The 26,701-nt window shown below is 40.5% G+C and overlaps 1 protein-coding gene across 3 annotated transcripts in view; it reads left to right on the forward strand.

The window, feature by feature from the left end:
* The first annotated feature begins 3 nt into the window (after positions 1-3).
* Positions 4-26,701, forward strand: part of Gas2l3 (growth arrest specific 2 like 3) — a 32,295-nt gene continuing 5,597 nt past the window's right edge. Inside the window, exons 1-10 of one of the 3 annotated variants that reach the window (XM_005067990.4) lie at positions 4-103; positions 7,287-7,393; positions 10,306-10,374; positions 10,907-10,954; positions 13,498-13,666; positions 14,909-15,024; positions 17,625-17,766; positions 20,521-20,584; positions 21,353-21,491; positions 24,997-25,104. In XM_005067990.4, the coding sequence (XP_005068047.1) occupies positions 10,931-10,954; positions 13,498-13,666; positions 14,909-15,024; positions 17,625-17,766; positions 20,521-20,584; positions 21,353-21,491; positions 24,997-25,104 (762 nt within the window). In that variant the 5' untranslated portion in view covers positions 4-103; positions 7,287-7,393; positions 10,306-10,374; positions 10,907-10,930. The other 2 variants (XM_021225958.2, XM_040755101.1) reach the window with 2 other exon arrangements.

Consider the following 26,701-nt stretch of genomic DNA (forward strand, 5'->3'; position numbering starts at 1 on the left):
CGGCGAGCTGCGGCGGCGGCGGCGGTTGGTCCCCGGAATGCTGGCGCGCACAGATTGAGTCCGAGTCGCCCGGGCAGGGACAAGTGACTTCGCTCCCGGGCCGGTGAGTGACTTCCCTGTTGGGTGGCCCTTTTCCTCCCGAACTTTCCCGTCGCCGCCCCAGGTGTCCCGCGGCGCGGCGGCTGCGCCTCAGCTCGGGCTCCCGCCCCCTGGCCCGGATTCTGGAGTGCGGGATGAATGAAGTTCAGGTGGGCTGCCGAGCTGTGGGAGCCCAGGAGCTCTGCGATTGGCTGGCTGAGGGAGCCGCGTGCTGTGATTGGTCCCTGGAGCCGTCACGGTGACGTTAAGCTCGCCTTCCTCCACCTGCCCGCTCTGGTGGGCGAGAGGGGCTGCAAAGTGTGAGCGGCGACCCGCGCAGCTGTGAGAGACAGGCTAGTGCAGGGTGGCCAGGCCGCCCTCCTTCTCCTCGGGGCTCAGCCGGAGAGGGTCACTTGATTCCTCATCAGCGCCCTGGGAAAGAAGTGATGAAATCGCTGGCCCTGGACGGACCGCGACTCACTGTCACACTGCTGCCCTGTCCCGTGGGAGGCACTGCAGGCTCTTTCTTCCCTGTTTGTCCTCTGCAGGCTCGGTTCTCCCAGACTTAACGGAGTTAGGGAACATTAGCGGCGCCCTTGCGCAAGGCTCTCCCACCCACACCCCTGGGTTTGGAGAACGGAACTGGGGGAGGCTTGCAGAGTGCCCTGGGAGGGCGGAGCAGCCCCTTGCGTCCCTAGGCTCCTTTAGACCGAGGGACTGAGTCCTACACCGTAGAGTTCTCTGTGGTCTTTCTTTAAAGTGAAGAAATGCGTTTTCCTGCAGGCCCAGTCTGGGTCAGGGTTAGGGTTTTGCTTAGCCCATGTGAGAACGCTAATGACTACTCTTAGAAGTTGTGAACTGCTATGGGCTCACTTCTCTTTAGCAAGATCACAGAATGAGTAAAACTTGGAGTTTTCCCACACGTTTTAAATATTCTGGTGTAGAACCTGCTGTCATATCTGACTCATCAGTTTAAGAAAGTGACTATGGCCAACTGACGCTATTAGCTGTGTGCTGCCTTGACGCTGTTGAATTGAAAGTGGGTGTTTTTGTTAGTTTTTCGTGTTTTTTTTAAGTGTTTCAGAGTTGGTAAGCATGTGTAGTCTGATAGCAGTTTTTATTAGGTATGCAACTTTAGTTAGGCAAATTATTAAATCTTTGGAAGCCTAGCTTTCCTAATCTATTTTTTAAAGATTAATAATAGCTTCCGCTTGATAGCCACAAGGGTCGTGGGGAATAAATAAAATAATCCATAGAATTAATGTAGCATAATGCCATAAACTTATTTCCATGATACTTAACTTGGGCTTAAAAGTTATAAACTGACTTGAAAAGGCAAAGGGAAGCAAAGGCAGGGCCGTGGCGGGGACAGCGATACCTATTACCCATTGGCCAGGTCAGTACAGGTATTTAAAATCGCAGTACATTTCAGAATCACCTGGCGTGGGGTTCTAGATTCTTTGCTAGTACTATTGTTAAGCTTCCCATTCCTGCAATCCAACTGGTGTTGTCTCTGTGTAATACATACGGAAACTAATGCTCAGAGAAGGGGAAGGAATAAATGGATCCCATCCAGAGTTCTGTGTAGTCTGCCTCACTCCAACCAGCATTCAGATTCTTACCTATAATCTACTGCATTTGCATTTTATTAAGTGGCTTCCCTAGATGGCCTTGTTTGTGTGGCTCCCATTGGTGCTTTGCTATTCAAATGGGTTTATTTAGATTACTTTATGTCTTAAAATTGCAAATAACTTATGATGGGAATTCAAATGTGTGATGGGAGAATAATGTCAAAACATACACAATGTCAGTTAAAAAACGAGAATCCAATAGTGTTTGGAGATGAATTCAAAAGGAATGCTTCCTAATTTGTACTTTTCCATTTGGCTTTTATTAAGCAGTTCTCCCTTCCCCTTTTAATATCTTTTTAAAAATTATTCATTTTTATTTTATTTTATTTACATTGATGTTTTTTGGACATGTATATCTGTGTGAGGGTGTCACACTTGTAGTTACAGACAGCTGAGAGCTGCCATGTGGGTGCTGGGAATTGAACTCAAGACCTCTGGAAGAGCAGTCAGTGCTCTTAACCACTGAGCCATGTCTCCAACCCACATCCCTTTTAATATCTTAATTTCAGTTTGGAGATAAAGGGCAAAGTCACTTACCTCAATAGTGTTTTTCAAACTTACTGTCGAGAAAATTGAAGAATTAAAATTAATGTGTACAACATTATTATATTTTACTGTCTTTCAGTAGTGTGTGAATATATTTGTCCTCTTCTTCTTACTATATTTATCTTCTTACTCATTTTCCACATTTGGATTAGGTACACCTTTACATACCTAATGATGCGGCATATACATATTGAGAAAATTGAGAAGCAAATCTAATTCATCTCTGGTTGAGTTTCTTTATATTTAATTAGAATTTCATTATCATAGAGAACTGTCTCAGAAATATTTTTTTGCAGGACAATGATTAAAATTGCATTTCTTAGGTGTTTCTTCTAAGAATCCAGTAAATTTTGTCACTGAATTACACTGTGACACACCAAATGTTTTGGTTAACAGAAAGTTACTAAGTATCTCATATCTGAATTTTAAATCTTCATAGAACTAGACTGTGGTAAAATGTAGCACACACATGAAATGTAATTCCTCTTTGTTGCTGATAGGATCTTGGGAGTTTGATGTATTTCCCCAGTTAGTCATATGCTAGGTGTTGCTGGAGTGCTCTCTATACAGATATCTGCTTACTGTCATGCAACATAAGTGTATTGTAAGAACGTATTATGTTAGCTATGATGGAGTCCTTCTCTCTCTCCCTTTCTCTGCCTCTGTCTCTCTCTCTCTCTGTCCCTCCCTCCCTCCCTCTCTCTCTGTGTGTGTGTGTGTGTGTGTGTGTGTGTGTGTCACTTTCTCTCCCTCTCTGTCTCTCTGTCTCTCTTTACCTCCCTCCCTCCTTCTCCTCCTGTGTGTGTGTGTGTGTGTGTGTGTGTGTGTGTGTGTGTGTGTGTGTGTTTCTGGGGCTGGAACTCTGGACCTTATGCATGCTAGGCAAGCACTGAACCCAAGCCCATGCCTTACTTATATTCCCTCCCAAAAATAAATTTAGTTGTTTAAAAATGTTTGGCTCTGTTAAGAATTCGTTTTTTCTTTCTGTGTTCTCTCCCTTCTTTTCACCCTTCCCCTGTCTTCCCTTCTTCCCTTCCTTCCTTTAGGCCTGTGTTGTGAGGTGGTTTCAATGAGAAAGCCCCTCACTCCCACCCCCAGGCTTACAAGTTTGAGTATTTGGTCCCCAGTTGGTGGTCTGTTTGAGAAGCATTTGGAGGTGTGGCCTTTGTTGGAGGTGTGTCACCGGCGGGGGTGGGGGTGGGGATCCTAGCCTTCGGTTTCCAAGGCTCCGGTCATTCCAGGTTAGTTCTCTCTGCCTCATGCTTGTGGAGCAGATGTCAGCTCCTGGCCGCTGCTCCCACTTTCGCATACAGATATGAGTTCTCAGCCCATGCGAAATGCTTGCCTGCCTGCCTGCTGCCGAGGATGTTCATGGACTCACCCTCTGAAACTTGACACCCCAATAAATTATTGCTTCTGTAATCCGCCTTGGCTGTATTCTTATTATAGCAATAGAAAAAAGTAACTTCCTTTGTAACCCAGTCTGGCCTCAAACTTGTGGCAACCCTCCTGCCTTAGCCCTTCTGAAGGCTGGAGCTACAGGTGTGTACCACTATGTCTAGAGAAAAGTTTTGACTTTTTACCCACACTTGTATTTTTTAGGACATAGTATAAATGTTCCATCTGCTATTTGGTAAGTTCTCAGTTAATGGATAATTGCATCTATTTTCCTTATGTTAGTGTACATGCAGTCCTTTAATTGAAGTAATAAAGTTGAACTGACTTTAAGTTTCTTTTTTTTTTTTTTTGGTTTTATGAGACAGGGTTTCTCTGTATTGTTTTGGAGGCTGTCGGTCTAGCCTGGCCTCGAACTCATGGAGATCCACCTGCCTCTGCCTCCCGAGTGCTGGGATTAAAGGCGTGCGCCACCACCGCCCGGCGACTTTAAGTTTCTTTTATTTCAAGTTTTTGGAGGGGTGGGGGCTAGAGAGATGGCTCAGTGGGTAAGATCATGTGCTGCTTTTGCAGAGGACCCAGGTTCAGTCCCCAGCATCCCTGCTGCAAGGTCACTCACCTGTAACTAACTCCAGCTCCAAGGGATCAGGGACCCTTCTTTGACCTCCCTGGTGCCTGAACTCACCTGTACATACCATCCTCACTATACACACAATTTTTAAAAAATCTTACAAAACAATTTTTTGTATCCCAAAACTAAACTGAAAATTCTAAGATGAAATTGAATTGTTCAGATTCAATATCTGCCAAACACTTCAAGAGTGTCTCTGTATTTTGTAAGTGATATGTGATGTTTAATAAGTAAACAGAAAATCTTGCTCCTGTTTTCTTGTAGTTCTGGAGATCCAATGCAGGACCTTGTGTATCATAGCCAGGTGCTCTATTACTGAGCTATGTCTTAGTCAACAAATTTTATTTTTCTGTAAAGTCTTCATCTACTATTGAAGCTGTATTTTTTTGTAAGGTGAATATACTATGGATTTATGTCATTGTTTCATATTACCTTTTAACCTTTAATAATATACATTTAGGTACCAATTTAGTATTGTTTTATGTGATGTTAATGCTGAGTTTTTAATTTTGAGATAGGATCTTGCTATGTAGCCCAGGCCTTGAGATCTTAGTCTTCCTGCCCCAGCTTCCCAAGGGTTAGATGGATTTGAAGCATCACTGATTTATTGTCTTATAGTTTGATAAGGATAAAAAGACAAGGTTTTAGTGGTGCTTATGAAAGAAGGTGTGGGCAAGGCTGTATTAATTCTCTCCCTCAGAAAGAGTCCTCTTTGCCTTTTCCAGTGCCCAGGAAGTCCCTCATTCATTGGCGCCTTCCTTCTTCACAGCCTTGGTCTAGGACCTCAGTTCTCTGCATTTGATGTTCCCCATCATGACTCTCTTTGCCTCCTATGACTGGCCTTTCTTCAGCCCTCTTTTAAGGACTCTTGTGATTGCATTAGTTCTGTCTGGATAATCTCATCTCAAGGTCTTATCTATCTGCAAGGTTCTTTTTGCCTTGTCACAGCAGGTATTTTTTGCAGTCTCTGGGCAATAAGTGTCATCTCTGGGTGCCATTTGTTTGTCTGGTACAGATTACAATATAATAAACACGTATGCAGAGGGAGGAGCCGTCATATGCATCCTTGAGTATCTCAGTGGCCAGAGTCCTTGCCCGTTTGTGCAACTATTTGGTCCCACATTCTTGGGGCTCTGCCTGCTCCCCAGTCTTAGTCATTTGCTTTTCTTAGTGAGTCCTCTGACTTATCAGCTCGCATCACTTGCAGGTACTTCCAGCAGTCTAAAGTCCATGCCAAGCCCAGAGTCTCCCTGCCTGTGGATCAGATGTAGCTCTCAGCTACTTCCCTAGCACCAGGTCTGCCTGTGTGCGACCACACTCTGCTCCATGATGATAGTGGGCTAACCTCTGGACTAGAAGCAAGTCCCCAGCTGAATGCTCTCTTTTCTAAGAGTTGCCTTGGTTGTGGTGTCTTTTGTCAGCAATAAAACAGTGACTGAGACAGAGGTACATGTAAACCTTTGTGTATCTGCAGGGGAGACACTTTTGGATACCAGTTCAGTCGGCATCATCTGTCATTGAACTGCTGCTGGAGCTTCCTAGCTCTTAACCCTTCAGATGGTTCTCCCTCTCCTGTAGACACTCCCTGTGTTGCCCTCACTGTCCCTGCCTCTCCCCACCCTCTCATCTTCTCCCTCCGTTCTTTTCTTACATCTCTAGCCACATACGTTTTGTTTTCTTCCTTTCTTTGCTAAACTCACTTCTATTTCACTTCTGTACTCCTTTGTCCTCTGAGAGCTTCTTAAAACTCTGAAGGAGATCATGCCACCACTCCGTCATTCACACTGTTTTGCGCTTTCCCACGGTGTTTAGAGTGACGTCTAATTTTCTCAGTACTGCCTGTGTGATGGGGCCACTCTCCAGCAATTATCCGAAGCCACACGTTCTCCGTCCTTCAGTCACTGTGCTTGTTTAAGTCCTTGGGATGCGTCATGCTTTCTTCCCATGAGCTGTGTTACACCACTCTCTATGCACAGGACCCTTTCTCCTTTCTTGGCTAGACTCTTAGCATTCTTCAGATTTATGCTTTTCTTACAGAAAAATTATTTCACTCAATTTAAATCTAAAGTAGCTCCCTGCTATTTGTCTCTTGAGAGATTCTGTTCTTTGTGTCAGAACATTGCATGGTTAACATCATACATTTATCTGTCTACTTTTCATTTCAATCTTCTCCACTGGTGTTTGTTATTAGCTCTGTAGGGACAATAACAGGGTCATCATGTTTATCTTTGTCATGGTGACTGGTTCAATAAAGTATGTGAGTAGATGTTTATTGAAGACATGAATGTGTGTATGTCCCAAGAAACAGGACATTTCCTTAATAGTGATCCAGAAATCAGGCTAAATGGAACACCGAGTCTATGTTTAAAATACCAATTTATGGGCTCAGAGAGAAGAACACTTTTTCTTGCAACGATAAGGACTAGAACCTTGCAGAGCTTGCTCGCACATGTCCATAATCCCAGCACAGTGGAGTGGAGAGGGACCAATCCTAAGAGCTCACTGGCCAGCACCCCTACAATGGAGAGCTTCCAGTTCAGTGACAGGCCTTGTCTCAAATTAACAAGGCAGAGTGACAGAAGTAGACATTTTACAATCTGCTGTGGCCTCTGCATGTGTGTATGGGTCTGTGCCCCCATATAGTTTGCACATACACAAACCACAAATTTATGAAGACTTATTCTAGCAAAGAGAATCCTAAGTTGCATATTCTGACTTCAAGTTTTTATGTGGCTGTGTTAAACTTTTTATTTTCATTTATAACCATACATTTGTTAGCATAAGTAGCCTTTTAAGTTACATTTAATGGTGTTTGAATCCTATTAGTCTTGCCTTATCTTTGTAATTTTGTTAAATGAGCTGTAATTATGTCTCATCATAGATTTAATAGAAGTCATTTGTTAAGTGCTCCTTTGCCAGGTGCTCTGTGTGTGTCATCCCATTTTATTTTTAGAGCAGCTATCTGAAGGTGATGGTGATACCCTGTTCTTCTGAAAAACCCTTAGGTTCCAAGAAGTTAACTGTATCACGGTCATGTAGCTGATTGATGTTGGAACAGGAATTCAATCCAGATGAATCCAATAATGTGTACTACTATAGTGCTATGTTGATGGTGAGTGTATTAGCATGTACTTTAAAATATATGAAAAGTATTTGGTATAATATGGCATTCCTATTTCTCAGCTAAGCATCTAGGAAATATTTAACTAAGAATTTTAAAGCTGAAAAATTTAAATTTCTATATTCTTCAACTATCGTTTTAGAAAAAGACATTAAATGGTGAAGCATTTTTGGCATGCATTGCAGGCGTAAAGACTAGGTGGGAGATGCCTCTCCTTTCCTTGCTGTCCCAGCTTGGCCCTTGGTCACATCCTTGCAGCTTATATGTGTTGGCAGTCATCTGGTGACTGAGTACAGAATGGATCTGTGGGTCAGAAGCAATCGTCCGTCTGGCCTGGGAGAATCTTACCTTATTTGTTTGCCATTGTGCTGCTTTCCCTAGTTGATGCCAGGTTTCTGTCAGGATTGTGTCGTGCGACTTTTAAGTCCTTTCCCATCAATTTTATAATGGGGGAGAGGAATGAAGTCTAGTGTGGTTTGGAGCCTGCAGCCCTGGGAAGGAATGTTCCATAGAATGGCTGTCTCTCCTATGGTCTGAGGTCAAGTTTGTAGAAGAGCCTTAAGAAAAATAATTGCAAGGACCTCGTTACTGCTTTTGGGGATGAGTGGGTTGGGCTCAGTCCTCATCAGGGCGCATGTGGAGGACATATCCTGTTTCTAACGTCTTCCCTGGAGCTTCAAAGCTTGTGTTTGCTTGTGAAAGGTTCCCATCAGGGCTAGGGTGCAGTTTGGACTTGGTCACACGAGAGTTCTTGTTTTGTTTTTACTCACTCTAAAGTGGGGGAGAAACCCAACAATCAAAAAGTCCTATGAAGGCTACTAAATAATAGAAGTCAGCTTCTCCAATAAGACAGGAAGAAAGAAAGAGAAAAGCCAAATGAAGTGCACCCCCAGGAATGACGTGCATCCTAGGAATGACATGTTGCTGTTCAGACTGAGGTGGAGACCCAGGGAAGGATAGAAATAAGGAAGACAGGATAAAATGAGCAAAGGAAGATTGAGGTTGTGGGGAGGACCACGGCCTGGCACTGAGCAAGCTGCTACTCCTGGGTATGAAACTGGCCTACAAGAGAAATATGCAGAGCTGGATTGTGTGTGTGTGTGTGTGTACATATGTGTACATACATATATGCAGACCAGACTACAAGAGGAATATGAAGAGCTGGATTGTGTGTGTGTGTGTGTGTACATATGTGTACATACATATATGCAGACCAGCCTACAAGAGGAATTTGAAGAGCTGGATTATATGTTATGTATGTATATATATACATGTGTATACATACATGTATACAAACAAGCCTATAAGAGAAATATGAAAAGCTGGATTATATATATATATATGTGTGTGTGTATACATATACATACATACATATATAAAAACTGGCTTATAAGGAATATGAAGAGCTGGATTATGTGTGTGTATACATGTACATACATATTTACATATATACAAACTGGTTCACAAGGGGAATATAAAGAGCTGAATTATATATGTGTATATACATATATATATACATATATATATACATTTATATATGTGTTTATACACATACACATATATAAAAACTGGCTTACAAGAGGAATATGAAGAGCTGGATTATATATATGTGTGTACACATACATACTATACATACATATATACATACATACATAAACTGGCTTACAAGAGGTATATGAAGAACTGGATTATATATGTATATGTGCATTTGTGTACACACACACACGTGCGCACACACACACACACACACACTGGCTCTCTATTTGGAACATAGCATCAAGTACTCATTATGTACCTGATTATTAACTGATTCAGTATGGACAGTTTATAAAGGTTTCCCCCTAAATAAGTAGTGTACATAATGACCTTTCCTAGCAGAGGATCTGTTATGACTTATCGGAGTACTATTTTATTACAAATCAGTTAATTTATTAATTGCTGTGCCATGGGTTGAGCCCAGGGCTTTGCCCATGCTGGATAAGCGTTCTGCAGCTGAGCAATCCCTAGCTCTGAAGAAACATTTTTAAAGGTAATGCAGGTTTTTGCCTTTTCAAGAGTGCTGTCTGTTGTACAAGAAGAATTTGAAGACATAGGACTTTTGCTAAAGTTCAAGTGACTGTTGTACACAAGTTCTTCATTTGCTTCATAAAACTAATTTTGTTGACTTTTCTGTAAAAAATGCAGCTGCTGAACATTCCTGTGACGGCTCTTTTGTGAATGTGCCACTGTTCTGGGTGTGCGCACGCCTTATAATTGCAGCTTTCTTTTGTTGGTGGTCGGCAGCTCCAACTGTTAGAGCTCTTGTCTGATTATGTGGAGCCTCATTTTAATGGGAGCAGCTTCATTGCTGCATTTTTAAGAACTGGTCTCGGAAGCTTCATACTGTGGGCCTTTGTTGGGGACAAAGGGTTATTTATGCTAAAGGGAAATGTATTCCCACTGAATTAGCTGGTGGGCAGCATAGCAATCTCGCTTGTGCTTTGGCCTTTTGCTGTGGTGGAGAGGGGGAAAACTGAGACCAGAAAGGGCATCCTGTGCTCTTTTGCCTTCTGCAGAGAAAATGTGATGTAGTGTTAGGCTCGTCAGTTAGCCCAGGTTCTACTTGTCCTTAGAGAAAGCCGTGTGTATAGTTGACACTGTGCACAGACGTGTGGGAGAGAGCTCAGGGCAGGGCATGACTCTGGAAACAGGTAACATTTTAGTACCATAGTTTTATAATTTTCTCTTAAAGTCTTTTAGTGGTAGTTTGTAATAAAATTAGAGTATGTTATGCTGCTATAAACAAGCAACAAAAGTAGCTTTTATATAATCTACTAGTATTGTCTTTGAGCCTTTCACTCACTGAAAGCACACTAATGCATTGATCTAATTTGAGTTTATTAAAGTTTACCTTTCCTTTGTAGACTTCAAGAACAGAGCTTTGGAGCCAGCGCTGCTGATCCTTTTTGTTTCTGACAGATTATCACAGGAAGGTACTGAGTATTTTTAATTCACAGTTGAAGCTGATAGTGCTATTTTGTTATCTAGTAGAAAAGCGTATGGCTAAGCATGTGATTATGAAGTCCATGTGACTCACAAAGACATGATCACTACAGAGAGATCAAAGACGCTGGAGTTTCAGTATCGGTTTGAGGAGTTGCGATGACATCACTTTTGCGTTGCTATATAGGAAAAGATTGTGGGAGACTGTTCTGTGCAGCAGGTTTGTCATGAATTCTACCTCACTGTCTTGACTCTAGTTTGACAGTTGCTTTGACACTAGTGCCAGGGACAGTGTATCAAAGGGTTGCAGGTTTCTCTCATTCAGGTGACATATGCCATTATGGAGCAGAAGTGACAGTCCCTGGTGAGTTCCTCATAGAGCTTTCTAGCTAGCTGAGAATGTCTCAGGTATGGAGTCAAAGAGGGAGTAAAGCATGTTCTGAATTCCTGGGATTTGGGATTTGAGGGAGGATGAACTCTGCCATCATCTGCATGCTAATTAATGCCTTCTTCTCTCCCCAGAATATTAGTTTCATCTCAGTATAGATGACCATGCAGCCTGCAGTTCAGGTAAGTTTTCTTTTTGTAAAAGAGAAATATAAATGATGAATTGATATCATTGAGTTTTTTAACACTACTGCTTAACAATAGGAATGCTGCATTTTGACGTTCTAGTCCTAAGATTTTAGTTCTGCATTTTACTTGGGTTAGATATCTAAAAGAATCACAAGTGGTTTGGGGCTGCTGGGGAAGATAAGTAGAATGTTTTATAGTATCCCCTCGTCACAACATGGTACATGACACAGCTGAATGAACAGTCAGTAAAAATCAAATAAGAGATACAAGTCTTAGTTTATGTACATATGCTTTACAAATGACCTGATATGTGTTAAAATTAAAATTTTTAATAAGTAGGGTTTTGTTTTGTTTTTGACTGATGGAGCCAGCTGAGGGTAGTCACAGAAACCATGATAGTCTTAAAATTTAAATGATTTCCAAAATTTGTGTTTGCTGTATTTTTTTTTTTTTGCTTTTCTTTTGTTTCCTTTCTTTGGATACAGTAGACCAATGAAATGTTAATTTAAAGGCAGAAGTCACAGTGCACCTTTCTACCTCGGAAGCTAGAGTCAGCTGGTAATAAAATACATCAAAAGTTAGAACTTAAGAGTCATTCGCATCTTAGTTCTACCCCATGTTTATCACTCTCATAGTTTGGTGGAGTCCTTGCCTCTTCAGTCCCTGCTTAGTCACCTGGAAGGTAAGGTGAGGATAACAGTTCACATTCTGCCGGGTCCTTTTGCATCAGTGAGATAGCGTGTGCGGAGAAGCTGCTAGGACTTGTATTGCCCAGTGGCCCTCCCGGGGTTTGTTTCTGTGGCAATTCTTTCTCTAACATATGCTTATGTCTCACCGAGGAGATTGGAAATGGGTTTTTACTTTTTCCCTTTATAGTTTGTCTGCATAAGTTCAGGCCAGACAAAAATCCCAGCAAAGAGTTGGGGAAGTGCTCATAGCAACCCACCCCTAGCCGGAAGCTGTCTGCAGTTTTTATCTGCTGGGAGAGGGAAAATCACTTTCTTCAGTGGAGTGACATGGATGTATAAACCACACGCCAAGGCAGACCTTCCGCTCCATAGTAGTTGGACAAAAGAAATCAGACTTCATGATTTTTTTCTGCTGTGACTTTTTGATATGGCTATTGTCTTCGGTGCTGCTTGGCTTTCTGTCCTAAGAGCATAGGGTTCATTTTTCCTCCCCCCTCCATATGTGTTCCTTCCTCTAGCGGTAGGAAAGTGCCTCCCATTCAGTAACTCTTATGTGTGGACACGCTCTTACTGGCACTGCCACCCTGTCCCTGGTAGAGACACGCAGCTCACTTGGCTCTGAAGCTCGCTCATGGGCTGTCCTGCTTTGCCTCCGTGAAGCCCTTCATATCCAGTTCAGACATCTCACATAGGGTTACCCTTAGGCATCACTCAGGTGCCTGCTGGCTGCATTCCAAGTTGCCTCCCTTGGGATAACGTCCTGCTCACCTCACTTGGGCTCTAATACAACCCCCCACGCCCCCCCCCGGACAAGAATCGTTTGTACTCTTTTTAAAAAGTGACTTCATGATTTTTTCTTTCATAATTTGCACAGTTGAGTCTTTTTTATAAACAACCTGGAAGCAAATCTGTTTATATTTCAAACATTTCCAAGTGTTAATTTGATAGTTTGTCTATGTAATTTTATTCTTACTATTTTAGGCTTTGCTGAACTGTAGGCAAAACTGAGACTGTAAGATGGATATGTAGGTACTTATATAAGTATCCATTTTAAAATGTTTTAGTTGTAGGTCATAAAAAATACAGATGACACAGATTTGCTTAGATTGTAGTTTGCCATTCTATTGCTTTAATCAAGGTATTTAGAAAACAATTTAAAGGCAGCATTGTAGAGGATGGAGTGATGGTTACGAGCACATGTGCTCCTGCAGAGGACTTGAGTTTGGTCCTAGAATCCGCATCAGGTGGCTCACAACTGCCTGTAACTCCAGCTCCAAAGATCTGACATCCTGTCCTGGCCTCCATGGGAACCTATACTAATGTGCACAAACCCACAGACACACACATACACACACACAGACACACACAGACACACACACACACACACTGAAAAATAATCAAATATTTAAAGCATCACAGTTATTACTTGAAGTTTGCAGATACCATTTATGCATTCATTCACTTATCCATTCAACAGATGATTGTCTAATCTGCTGTCTGCCAGGGCCGGCGCTAGGTGCTACAGACATGTACTTGTGAGGTACCTGTCATTAAGCCGTTTTAAAGCTATGATGTGGGGATTCTGCTTTAACAAGTGAAGAAGAAAAGTACTATTTGTGGAATTGTTTTCCTCTTGACTCTACAGTAAAATCCATTCATTCATTTAGTGTTCATTGACATTGACCACTGTATTAACTATTGAAAACAGTCCAAATAATCCAGATTTCTATGAGGTGGTGCAGTTTTGCTTATTCCGCATGGCCTATGCCTACTTATTTAAGCATGAACTGGATGGTGGTGACTTTTAGTAAAGATTGCTGTCTTTCAGTTGTTTGCTGTTTTGTCTAGGTATGGTTTGGGGAGGACCAACCTCTAAGTCCCAGGTGTCCCCTGACTCCCAGACATGGACCAGGACTGACTGATGTCTGTCAGTATGACCAATGGATAGCTGTGAGGCATGAAGCCACTCTCCTGCCTATGCAAGAAGACCTCTCTATTTGGTTATCGGGCTTACTAGGTAAGGCGTACCAAGACACTGATTTTTTAATCTTCATTTAAGACATGGTTGATTGTTCCAGATGCTGGGGCTGTGCTAGTGAATGGCAGAGTCAGTCCTTGTTTTCACAGTCTCTGTAGTTAAAAAGATACTCCCATCCTCAACCTCGAGTTGTATGAAACTTGAGATTTGATTGGAGCAGCCAGCCTTTTTGAATAATCAATAATTTATGGTTAATTTTAATATATTTCAAAAAGTTGTGTGTCTGCTATTGAATTTTTAATGATTTTTCCAAACTTATATGAGCTATAAGGTTGTAAATGGAAGATATACTTTAGTTATAGAAAAATGGATAGTCTTTCAAAACATCAGGGGGGTAGAAGCAAAGAATATATCAGAGAATTCCTGGCATTGCATTTTTTCTACATTGTATTTATTCAAGATTATGATGAGTGCTCTGAGCTTCTTTCTGGGCAGGGGGTCGCTCTTTGCTTTATGTATGTGTTATGTGTTGTACATGTATGTGTAAAATGCATGTGTGTGGGTACAAGTATCAGGAGGCTTTAGTGCTTATGCACTTACGTGTGTGTGTGCGTGTGTGTCTGTGTGTAACCAGGTGCATGCTAGCTTAGCTGGTCACAAGCTCCAGGGATCTGCCTAACCATCGCAGGCGCACCAACACACCTCACTTTTATGTAGGTTCTGGGGACCCAGGCCCGGGACCTCCTACTTTACTGAGTGAGGCTTCGCCTCTGTCCCTCAGTCACTTAACTGTAGATGCTCGTGTCGTGTTCTGAGATTTTCATGGGAAGGAACCCTGAAGATGGACTCAGGGCCTTGGAGATAAATACGCACTAAGCAGTCACTCTTTGTCTGGTGTCAGCTTGATGACTGTAATGTAATTATGCTTTTAGAGAAGTTATTTTAGAGGCAGAAGTTGATATTCCCAGACTAGTTATTCTAGTACTGAGTTTAATCTTTAAGTTGCAGCAAAGATCATCTTATTTATAAAGAACTTTTTCCCCTTGTGCAGTGAATTTATCTAACATAAATGTACATGTTTTTTTTTCCTGAATTTATGCATCACAAATTTTTTCCCTTTGTGTTTGATTTCACTTGACATTTCTTTTAAGGGTGGAAACTTAGAGTCTCATCAGGTATTTGCTTAGTTTTCCAGCTGTTATCTGATTGTATTTAAGTTGTAGCCACTGCTTCTGAATTTGCTGTTTCTAGATGGGTCTTAGCTTTAAAATGTGTTTTTAGGTATTGACATTAAGGCAGAAAGATTATTGGAAGAGCTTGATAATGGAGTGCTGTTGTGTCAATTAATCAACGTTCTTCAAAATATGGTAAAAGAATGCCACTCCGAAGAACCAGCGGTAAGGAAATATTGACAACGATGAAGTTAATTGTTCATGTCTACTTATGTATTTATCTTACATCCTGACTGCAGTTTCCCCTCCCTCCTCTTCTCCCAGCCCCTCCCCTCCACTACCTCTGCCTCCCTGCCTCCTCCCCTGTGTTTATTCAGAAAAGGGTAGGCATGCCTGCTTCTTATTACCTCTGTGTGGGTGTGTATTTCATCATGTAACTGTCTCTGAGACTTTGAAAACTGTTTTAACTTTCTGTGCATTTGAAAAACCATATTTGTAAAATAAAGTTAGTTGCATTCACCTTGAGGCTTGGAAGGTTAGCTCGCTTGGTAAAGTGCTTGCCGTGTAACATCAGGACCTGAGTTTTGCTCTCCAGAATCCATGTAAAAGGTGGCTATGGCAGCGTGCACCCATAATCCCAGTGCTGGCAGACGAAGACGGGCAGATCCCAAAGGCACGCTGGCCCACTAATCCAGCTAGCCAGTGAGTTTCGGGTTCACTGAGAGACCCTGTCTCAAGAAACAAATCCCCATGAGCATGCACACACACACACACACACACACACACACACACACACACACACGTATACATGGGTACACAAACATACACACCAGAAACAATAACAACTACTTTCTTTGTGGTTCTCACTTGTGAGTGTTCACTATATTAAGTCTATAGGTGGTATCTGGGATAGTGCCTGATATGTTATAGGTGGTCCCCAGCAGCTAGATCCCACACACAGTGACAGTATGGTTATGACAGTTCCTGTCTGTGCTGCCTAGTTTTATATCAATTGACGCAAGCTGGAGTTATCTGAAAGAGGGAAATTCAATTTAACAATGCCTCCATAAGATCCTGCTGCAAGGCATATTCTTCATTAGGGATTGATAGAGGTGCCTTCCCTGGGCTGATGGTTCCATAAGAAAGCAGTCTCAAAAAGCCATGACGAACAAGCCAGTGAGCAGCACCTGTCCATGGCCTCTGCATCAGCTCCTGCCTCCTGGTCGCTGTCATGCTGCTCTGACTTTCTTTGATGATGGATGGCGTCATCTGGGAGTATAACGCAAATAAACCCTCCTTCCCCAGCCTGCCTTTGGCCCTGGTGTTCCATCACAGCAATAGTGACCCTAACCAAGGCGCTGGCACTTTGTCTCACCCTGTTTGTTGTTGTTGTCACCACCATCTTTGTAGTCCTCGTCTGCGGCCTTAGCAATGCATTTATAAATGTTGCTGGGGCATGTAGCACTTTTAAAAGACAAGTTTAAAGTAATGATTTGAAGTAGATTAGGTTTTCTTTCTTTTTATCAAACATTAAGCGTTTTTGGGAGTTTGGGGACATACTATTAGTTAAATATAAAATGGTATTATTCTTGGAGGACAATGAGTGGGATATCTATTTATATGTAGATACATACACACATAATGTATCCATATATTTAATACTGAAAGTAAAATAAATCCTTTGATAAAATTCTCTATTTTAGAATTCATTCTAAAAAAAGTCACAGATAGAAATAATATAATCTGCTTATCAATAGAGAAGTTGTAAGATTGTTGCCTAAACATTGGAATATTACGTATTTATTAGAAATAATTATTTAAATGTTCTTTTTAAGTCTTAAATATGCCCACAGCCTATCCAGTGTACATACATTTGAAGCGCACACACACATATGCATATCAAAATATAGAATCGTATCAGTGTGATATTTTCTAGGTACATATGCATAGATTTGCAGAGAGATATTTTGTCAAAATGTCAGTGAGAAGAATTCATTTGATACTAATCATCTTTGTGTTTTGCTATGTTTATTAGTATATTTTTGGTAATGATAATATATTCTGTATTTAACCATGCATACAAGCTGTTTCAGTTCTGGAAAATAATAGCACCCAGAAGGAGACGCATAGATTTGGTAACAGCAGTTGTCTCTAGAGAGGGAAACTGACAGTGATGGAGAAAGACCTCTACTGTACCCACTGCACTAAAAGCACCACTGTTGTCAGTTGTCAAGTGAAAAGCAAGAGACCTCCCTTCCCCCTTCCCCAGCCTCAGCAGGAATGTCAGAATACTCTGGGGCTGGATAGTTAAGAATACAAAAGTACTAACTTAGGGTTTTATGAAACTTAGGTCATCAAAGAACCTGAATTAAGGATGGGCAACTACTCCCATATTTTATAGTCTCTTTTAAGAAACTCAGGCAGCCTTTATGAGTCTGTGAGAAGAAGAAAGCAAAAATGAGTATTTGTTAATCTCCAGTTTTGTATTTGAGTTGAACTGTGTGGAGAGACACACAGTAGATGTGCCGTAATTACCAGGCCATCATTTACATTTTGTGATTCTTGTACTACTTTAAAAGGAAGATTAGAGAGGCTTGAATCTATTGCTAATTTTGAGTAGATCATTTTCCTAAGCATCTTTTTTTGGATGATACTTAGAGTAGAAGAAGAAAGTCATTTTTGAAGATAATTGTTTTCCCTCCAAACTATGCAGTCTGTAGTTATACTTAATACATTTAACAGTTTCTTCATCATACTAAAATGAACACTGAATGAAAATACCATTGATTCTTTTTTTTGGTAAATTGTCCTTATGTCTTTTCTAGAATTTTCCAATGAGAAAAGTGCCTTGTAAGAAAGATGCTGCGTCGGGTTCATTCTTTGCCAGAGACAACACTGCAAACTTTCTTCACTGGTGTCGGCACATCGGGGTTGACGAAACTTACCTCTTTGAGTCTGAAGGTTTAGGTAAGTATTGTTGCTGTCAGAGTTTTTCGTGTTTATTAGGATGGTTTTGTGGCTCTCATTTCTAAATTTCTTTTCTCAATATTGACTCAAAATGCCATATCACTATTACGTACAAAATTTTTATTTTTACTTCAGTTAGATGTGAAACAGTTGGAGAATCAGATATTAATCAAATGTAGTAAGCTATTCACTTTTGTTAATAGGCTTTAGATAACTGGAATTCTCTGAGTTGACAGCCAGAAGATTGTACACTGATTAATGTTCCACTAATACTTTCCTGAAGATGTCTACCAGGTCTAAATTACTAACAATTCCTCTTTAACTAGCTCATTATAGAAATAACAGGTGAAATGTGTTTATAGTATTGGGATTAACTGTAAGTAATGGCTACCATCTTTATTATCTAAAAAGAATCATTTTTTTGGCATTTCATTAGAGAAGTCATGCTTCAAGCTGGGTGGTGCTGGCACATGCCTTTAATCTCAGGGCTCAAGAAGGCAGAAGGTCAAGGCCAGCCTGGTCTATAGCATGAGGTCCCACAGCCAGGGTTACCCAGAGAAGCCCTGCCTTAAAACACCCCCCACCCCAAAATAAGATTACGCTCCAATGAAAAATTGTTGATGTATTTTTCTCATTGTCTTACGTCAGCAGAAGCATCTATGTGGCAGTAATGGAGCAGCTGGGTGGCTGTTTTAACTCGCACATTTCAAGGCATTTGTAGGTGTGTATGTGTATACATATCATGTATACAAACACTCATACAGTGATGAGAGCACTCCAGTCTGAAGGGGACACCGTATTCCTAGACAGCAGTTTTATCCCTGACACTGTTAACAGTCCCTCATTGATGGTGCTGATTAAAAGCAAGCCGACTTTTAGCTGAATTTGTTAGTTTTAAACTTCTTGACCAGCAGTGTGAAGTGTAGGCTGCTCCCGGATACTCTGCAACCCGAGGTGTGCTCTGGCTGCCCCTGCCCACTACAGAATGGTTTACAGTGGGTTGCCCTGGAGACCCAGGTGTGTGCTGCTTGTTGCTGACAATGATGCTGATTAAATCCGGCTACTGGATCAAAGTGGGGAGGAAATGCTTAGAAGTCTTTCCTTTGTAGCTTACTACTTTTGAAAAGGTCTGGGATTGTCACTTATTTTTTAAAGTTAAAAGACATCTTCCAGCAGTGCTGAAGGGCAGTGTAGGACTAAGAAAACTTCTGTCAATACCAGTAACTCATTTGTAGGCATTGATGTGATATGTACATGTATATGTATGTGTGTAAATAATATAATATATAATATGTTTTATATATATTAATATATATGTATATGTATATGTTTATATATTTGCATTTGCTTGGAACTCAAATGTAATTAAAAAATAAATATACTATTTTAAGGTACTTAAGATATTTATAAGTACAGGTTTGAAATATTTCATGATAAATTCTTTTATTTCTGTGGATTTAAAGTCAAATAGAGGCCTTTTTTGTTGCTTTAAAAGGTAATGCTTTATAGTCAGGCATGTGGGTGCACACCTGTAATCTTAGCCTGGACCATGTGCCAAGACCTGTTCCACAGTGAACAGATTATTTGCTTCTTGTGTGCAGTAGATGCTATTACCACCTCAGAGAACAGCTGCCCTTTCTGTTGGTGGAATCAATGCATATGCTCAGAACACACTGCACTTGGGTTAGGATTCCAGAGTTCCTTAGGACTTCTTGTTAAACTTGAGGGAAAACCATTTCCACAACTGTCTGATTAAGCAAGTGTATTTAGACTGGCCAGACAGCTACTTCTCTGGCGTTTGAGTTTCCTTTTATGGGAAGGGTTAGTGTTGATAGAAAACAGCTGTCGAGATAATTGGCTATTGCCACCTGGTCAGAGAGTGGGGACTCCGGGCTCAAGGTAAGAGCAAGAACACACCCATCCAGGTATCCGGTTAGACATAGGCAAAAGGGCAGTCATATATCACAGGTTCGGGAGTTTAGCAAGGCGAAAGGGTGAGTATATACCACGGGGTCACAAGTTCAGGCACAGCTTGGAGCTACTGTCTGGAGCCATCATGTGGTGTTGAGAAATAAGCTGGGGTCCTCTGAAAGAGGCCAGAGCTCTTAACGGCTAAGCCATCCCATCTCTACAGCCTCAAATTTAAGTTCGTCACTTTCTTTATTTTCCTGTGGTTCATCATGTCTAAATATTATTGCCTAGCAAAGGCAATGCAGATTTTTACCTTGAGGCCACAAGCAGTGCGTTGTTGAATAGAACTGATGAGAGTGATACTGTTATCTCTAACCTGGCCTTTGGAGGAAGAATTTTCACCATTCACCTTATGTGTAAAGATTTAGAATGTTATTAGTTGTAGGTTTACTGGTTTAGATAAGACATTTTTATTGTCACTACACAACAATTTCTTCTGTGGTTACAGGTGTGTGCCACCATACCTGGCTCTTGTATGGGTTCTGGATATCTGAACTTGCACCCTAATGTTAGTGCAGTAAGAACTTACGATCGAGCCACCTCCACATAATTTAGGGTTACGAAGTCCATAGCCCCTAAATCTGAAATGCTAAGCACTGTCCATTATCTTTGTGCTTGCTAGTTTATTTTTTAATGCAGAAGAAATTGTATAGTGACAATAAAAATGTCTAAACAAGTAAGCCTGTTGTCTTCATTATTCTTTCCTTTTACTCTCTCCTATGCCAGAATGTATTTCCCAAATTAAATCGGATCCTTAACACATATGGTCTTATTTTTCCCTAGTTTTACATAAAGACCCCAGACAGGTGTACCTTTGTCTTCTTGAGATTGGTCGAATTGTGTCAAGGTACGTATTTCTCAATGTTTCAGAATTTCAACATCAAAAATACCTTAAAGCAACTTAGTTTTATCATAGTTTCTCTTCCCAAAGAATATGACTCTTGATTGAAATGAAGTAGCCCAATTTTCTGTTTTATCTTTCTGTCTTTATTTATATCCCCATGCGCATGTGTCAACATTGGCTTTCTTCTTTCGCCTTGCCTTCATTTCATAGGAAATTGTGAACGTGATACTTAAATCTTTCAAATTAAGAACAGGGTAAAAAATACGTAATTTCAAGCAGTTCAAAGCAAATCAGTACCACTTGGTAAGAAGGCTGAGGCTCTGTGTCCCCATGTTTGCTGGCCCTGTCCACCCACCAGCTTGTTTTAAAGCTGCCTTTCAGATTCTAAAAAAATATTGAAAATATTACATAACCCAGATATATGCTATGATATAGAGATTATAGTCTGGATTTGGGGCAATCTGAAATATTAAAAAAGACTTCCAGCTGGGTGGTGGTGGCATACTTGGAGGCAGAGGCAGGTGGATCTCTTGAGTTCAAGGCCAGCCTAATCTACAGAGTGAGTTCCAGGACAGCCAGGGCTACATACACAGAGAAACTCTGTCTTAAAAAAAAGGGGGAGGGGGGTGGAGGGACTTCCAGCTGTCCCAGTGAAAGACTCTGGGGAAGAGTCATATAGACTTGGCTCCAGAAGTAAAATGTTGCCTGTTTTGGTCTGCAGAGATGAAGTTGGTACACATGGTGTGATCACATTTCCTGGCTTGTTTTCAGATATGGAGTTGAGCCACCAGTACTGGTGAAACTTGAGAAAGAAATTGAGTTGGAAGAGACCCTGCTTAATGCCTCGGGGCTTGAAGAGTCCTTCAACATCCCCAAATCTTGCTGTCAGCATGAAGAACTACACGAAGCTGTAAGTAGACTATGCAGCCGGATGTTTCACAGTTTTGTGTATTTCTGAATTGCCGGGTTTATATTCAGAATGTGCACCAGTTACTAGTCTGCGCTCCCTGATGAACTCTGGGAGTGTGAGAGGATCTGATGTATACTTGATGAGTGGTGGTTCAAGGCTTCGAGAAGTCAAGAGGTTTTTGTTTTTAATATAGTAACATCATAATTTGATTTGTAAATGATAAGGGATTGCTTTTTTGGTCATATGTTGTGTTTGTTTTATGGTAATAACCCAAGCATGAAATGACGAGAGTTTTCATTTGAGCATAATAGTGAGCGATGGAGCAAAAGGAACAAGTATAAGCCATGCTTAGGGAGCAGAATCGACAGGACTGAATTAGTGATTGTGAATGAGAGAGAAGCCCATGGTGGTTGGCAAGGCTAAGCAGATGATACATAGGCACTAGGAAGATACAGATAGAAGAAAGCTTATAAGGGGAAAATAATTATTTTCATTATCATATTGATACATTTGATGATTATAACCATCAGAATAGGAAGCAGAAATAATATAGCAGATAAAAATTAAATTTTCATGAAATCTTAAGGAATAATTAATAAGGAAAGTGAAAGAAGTGTATTTTGTTAAATAAAAAAATTAGTATATAATTTACTATATGAAGACAGTACATTTGATAAGAAAAAGACTTTCAGTGATAAATGTGCAAGTACTGTGTTCATACAAGAAGTAAAGTTAACATTTGCCAATGAAGGGAATAAGAAAGATAGCCATAAAATACCATTTTGCTCCAGTAGCAAAACTTTTTTTTTATTTTTTTATTTTAATTTTAAATAGCTTGTTTTACATGTCAATCCCAGTTCCCTCTCCCTCCCCTCCTCCCGCACACCCCATCCCCCCCAGCCTCCCACCCTATTGCCAAATCCTTCCACATAGGGGATATCTAGAGTCTGTCATTTCACTCAGGGTAGGGTCCAGGCTGAGAGAGCATCCTCTTTGTGCTATGGGCACACGATGTCTGTTTGTATTCCAGGGATAGACACTGATCCACTGCTCAGGGCCCCGTAGGTTGCCCAGGCCTTCTCACTGACACTCACATTCGGGGGATCCAGATCAGTCCCATGCTGGCTGGTCTGAGGTTCAAGAGCTCTCCCCTGTTCAGAGTAGCTGTCTCTGCTGGTTTTGCCAGCCCATTCTTTGCCAATTAGTAGCAAAACTTTTAAAAGTTGGAAAATTGAGCTGGGCATGCCTAGGCTTCAAAGCTACACAGAGAAACCCTGTCTGGAAAAATAGAACAAACAAACAAAGTTGGAAAATTTAAAGCTGTAAAAAATGTTGTGAAACTATACATAGGAATGAATGAAAACTAATATATAATTTTGAAAGATAAATATTAAGAGTTACAAACATATTCCTTTGTTATAATTGAATTCAGCAAAAAAATCCAAAAATGTTTATTGTATTATTATTATTTATAATGGTGGAAAAATCTAAGTAATGCACAAACCTTCCAATAGGACGAAGGCTTTATAATGTATAATTCAGTATTGTGACAGAATGATTGTTTTATGTGGTCTTCATGTCAGTTAGGTAGCCCAGAGAAAATGCAGATTTTTGAAACATGTATATATGGACAAAAATATGGAAGTGAGGAGAATGAAAGTAAGGCAGTTTTGATGTAGACTATTTTCTTTAGCTATTTCCTCCAGTGTTATTAATTATGCAATAAATAGGTACAGAAAAATGTTATCTATATCTTGTGTAGACTGTGCTAGTAATGACTGCTAGCACTAACAACTTTATGTTGCTAAATATAAGCACTTCTTTGGATATTCTAATCCGGGAAAATAAGTGACTTTGAAAATAAGATCTGGATTCTTACTGTGAAAGCTAAAAGCAAACATACTTTAGACATGTACATGCTATGCATCCAGTGTTCACCTATACATAGACATGATGTTCACCTGCCTCTGCCTCCCAAGTGCTGGGATTAAAGGCATGCGCCACCACTGCCTGGCCACATGAATATATTTTGATGTGCTTTGTATGATAAATAATTGTGAAAAATAGTTATGACTTTTTTGTTGTTTTGTTTTGAGACGGGTCTTACTATAACTATACTACCATGGCTGGCCTGGAACTAAGTATGTAGACAAGGCTTGCTTCAAACTAATAGAGATCCCCAGCCCCTTTCTCTCCTGAGTACTGGGACTAAAGGTATGCACCAGCATGCCAGGCATGACCTCTTTTTTGTTTTTAAATATAATTTGAAGAGAAAGCCCAATATTTGTTTTAGTGGTTGATATGTAATGTTTTTCACCTAAAATGTATTTCAAAATACATCATCATTTAATAAAGTTGCTTTATGAATTTCTTTTCCTAGCCACTGTAATTTTACCATTTTCTTGAGACCTCTCTCGAGGTTCAGGGAATGTTTAGGAAGGGAAGGTCCAAAGACCATAAGATCCAGAAGTCATGGAGGAGTACTGTGAAATAGTTCTGATACACTCTTGAACTCATAGACCTGTACAACAAGATCAAGCCAGCCAACATTCCAGCATGGGTGGGTTGGGATCTCAAGGTTCCCCTACTGAGAAGCAGTTGACATTTGATCTGTATTGGGGAAGGGAGAGTCAGATTTCTTCAGGTATATGGGTGGCCCTTGTAGATTGTTCATGATCCAATGGATAGCCCTGCACCCACTTGTATATGGCCCCACTAATTCTACTCAGTGGATTATCAAAGAGAAGAAAAGAGAAGAAGGCATGAAGCTGGGAGGAGTTGAAATGGGGGAATCGGAGGTAATAGGTATGGTCAAAATACATTGTATACATGTTTGAAATTCTTAATAAATAAAACAGCATTTTGAGGGATAGAAGTAAGGGTTTTTTTTTTATCCCTTTCCTCATGAGGTGTTTGAAGTGGAGCAAATACTTCTGGAAGAATGCTTCCTGAATTGAAGTATTAAGAATTTTACCCCATCATTAGCATATAGACATTTGTCTCTACTTAATTTTAGCAGTAACTTGGAACAAATGTACATGGCCCTTCACATCAGTTTATCAGTTTGGCATTGTCTTAAGGGAAAATTGAGAATTCTTACTTAGCCTGTATCTGACTGGATGGTCTTTGACTTGACACAAATGTAAATTATTCAGGGCTTACAGCAATTCAGACTTAATGATGAGCTCATGTTTCCAAAGATCAGCAAATGTGTTTTGAGTTGACTCTGTTGTCAGACCTCCTTCAGGGTTTGTAACTTCAAGCACGGTTTCACTTGGTCTAAGAGACAGGGAGACCTGGCCCTCACCACTGCTGGCTGTTGCTAACTTAACTGTCTGATTTCAAAATCTGTTAGCTAGGAAAAAAGACAGATATTAAATACTTGAACCAGCTTTGAAGTTTTGTCTTTGAGGTCTATTTTGCTGTCCAATAACATTGCCTTTAACTTTTAATAGGCTATTTTTTCTAATAAGCATGGAGTATTGATAATTATTTTTAATTTTAGGTTAAGCACATTGCTGAGGATCCTCCTTGTAGTTGTTCTCATCGATTTTCTATTGAATATTTATCTGAAGGACGGTACCGGCTTGGGGAGAAAATACTCTTTATAAGGGTAAGTTTGCTGTTTGTAGCCTGTCTTGGAATTGGGCTTATTATTTACCAAGCTTCTTTTTACCCCCTTTTGCTTAAAAAAAATGTGTAGAGGGCACTATTAATTTCACTGGACAGGAAAAATATGGTATATTTAATTTCATGAATTTTAAGTGAGTTTGAGTAGATGCTTTTAACATTCAGGAACCGACTAGAAGACAGCTGAGACGATTTAAAACATTGGATATACCTAAATAAAAATATCTTCATGTACTCTGGGAAATTTACTGCATTTTCCAGATTTTCTTAAATGGAATAATTTTCCATCAACTCACTAGGAAGGAATGAGCAAAATAGAATGCCCAGTAAGATGAGAAATATTGCCACTCATAATGATAAATACTTGTATGTGTAAGCATAAGCTCTCTTCTTAGATCATATACCAGTGTGTTGATAATACCCATGTTAATATTAGAAATATTGCCACTCATAGTGATAAATACTTGTAGGTGTAAGCGTAAGCTCTCTTCTTAGGTCATGTACCAGTGTGTTGATGATACCCATGTCCATGGCCTTCCTTTGTCCCATCTGCAGTTGGCTTGTTTATCACTTTTGTTGATAAGGAAATTAAAATTTTACCTATTTATCGTTTTTCTACCTTGATGTATGCAAGAGCTGTTTTCTCTGAATTTAGGAACTGAATATTCTGAATATAAGAATACTTAAACATAGAATTTCACTGTCTACATTTCTTCTTTCACGTAGAATCACTATATTCCTGCCCTGTATTCGAGTCATGTAGAAACACCCACATCCATTTTCTGTCTCCTATTATCTGCCTTTAAGATTTTATTGCTAGTTTCGTTGTTGAGCAATTTAAGACATGTATATACTGTACTCTGATTATTGTCCTCCTTGCCTTACCTCTGTCCCCTACCCCCCACCCCCAACTCAGTCTCATCCGCAGTACCAATCCCTTTCTGGTATTTACGACTTGGGTTTAGTTTTGTGACTTAATTAGTTTAATTGGGACCATCTGCATAACTGTTGGATTGGAAATATTCACTGGAGCATCGTAGGGTCATCAATGGGTAACAATTGAAGGCAATTTCCCCTCTCTGTGGATCTGATTGACAGCAAATAGAAGCAGAAATAGAAGCAGAAATAAGGTTGACTTAGTACCCAGACTACCCGAAGAGAGATTTGAGAATAAGTGACTGTAGAGTCTTCCTTTCTTCTTTCTTAGCAAATAGTCAGTGGTGAGGGGTGGGGTTCCCCAAGCCCCTCCTCCATCCATGCCCGGTGGTGTACACTCTGCAGCTTAGCCATCTAAGGTGGCTGGGAGCTCACTGCCCGGAAGATGAGCCTTCTCAGCCCTTCTTCCTGTCATTGGCTCATACATTCTTTCCACCCGTCTTCCAAACTGTTTCCTGACCCTTAGAGGACTGAGCACTTGTCATCACGCATATTCAGCACTCTGTGCAGCCATGAATCTGCATTCACCATGTTCCTGGAAAGAGGAAATTCTTTGATTAGGGCCGAGAATAAGGAGACTGAGACTTAGAGCTAACGTTGAAAGCTGAGCTCACAGAGGTGTGAAGATCGACCAGCTTTTCAGG

The sequence above is a fragment of the Mesocricetus auratus genome, unplaced genomic scaffold (assembly GCF_017639785.1).
Source record: "Mesocricetus auratus isolate SY011 unplaced genomic scaffold, BCM_Maur_2.0 Super-Scaffold_100011, whole genome shotgun sequence".
In the NCBI taxonomy this organism is placed as follows: domain Eukaryota; kingdom Metazoa; phylum Chordata; class Mammalia; order Rodentia; family Cricetidae; genus Mesocricetus; species Mesocricetus auratus.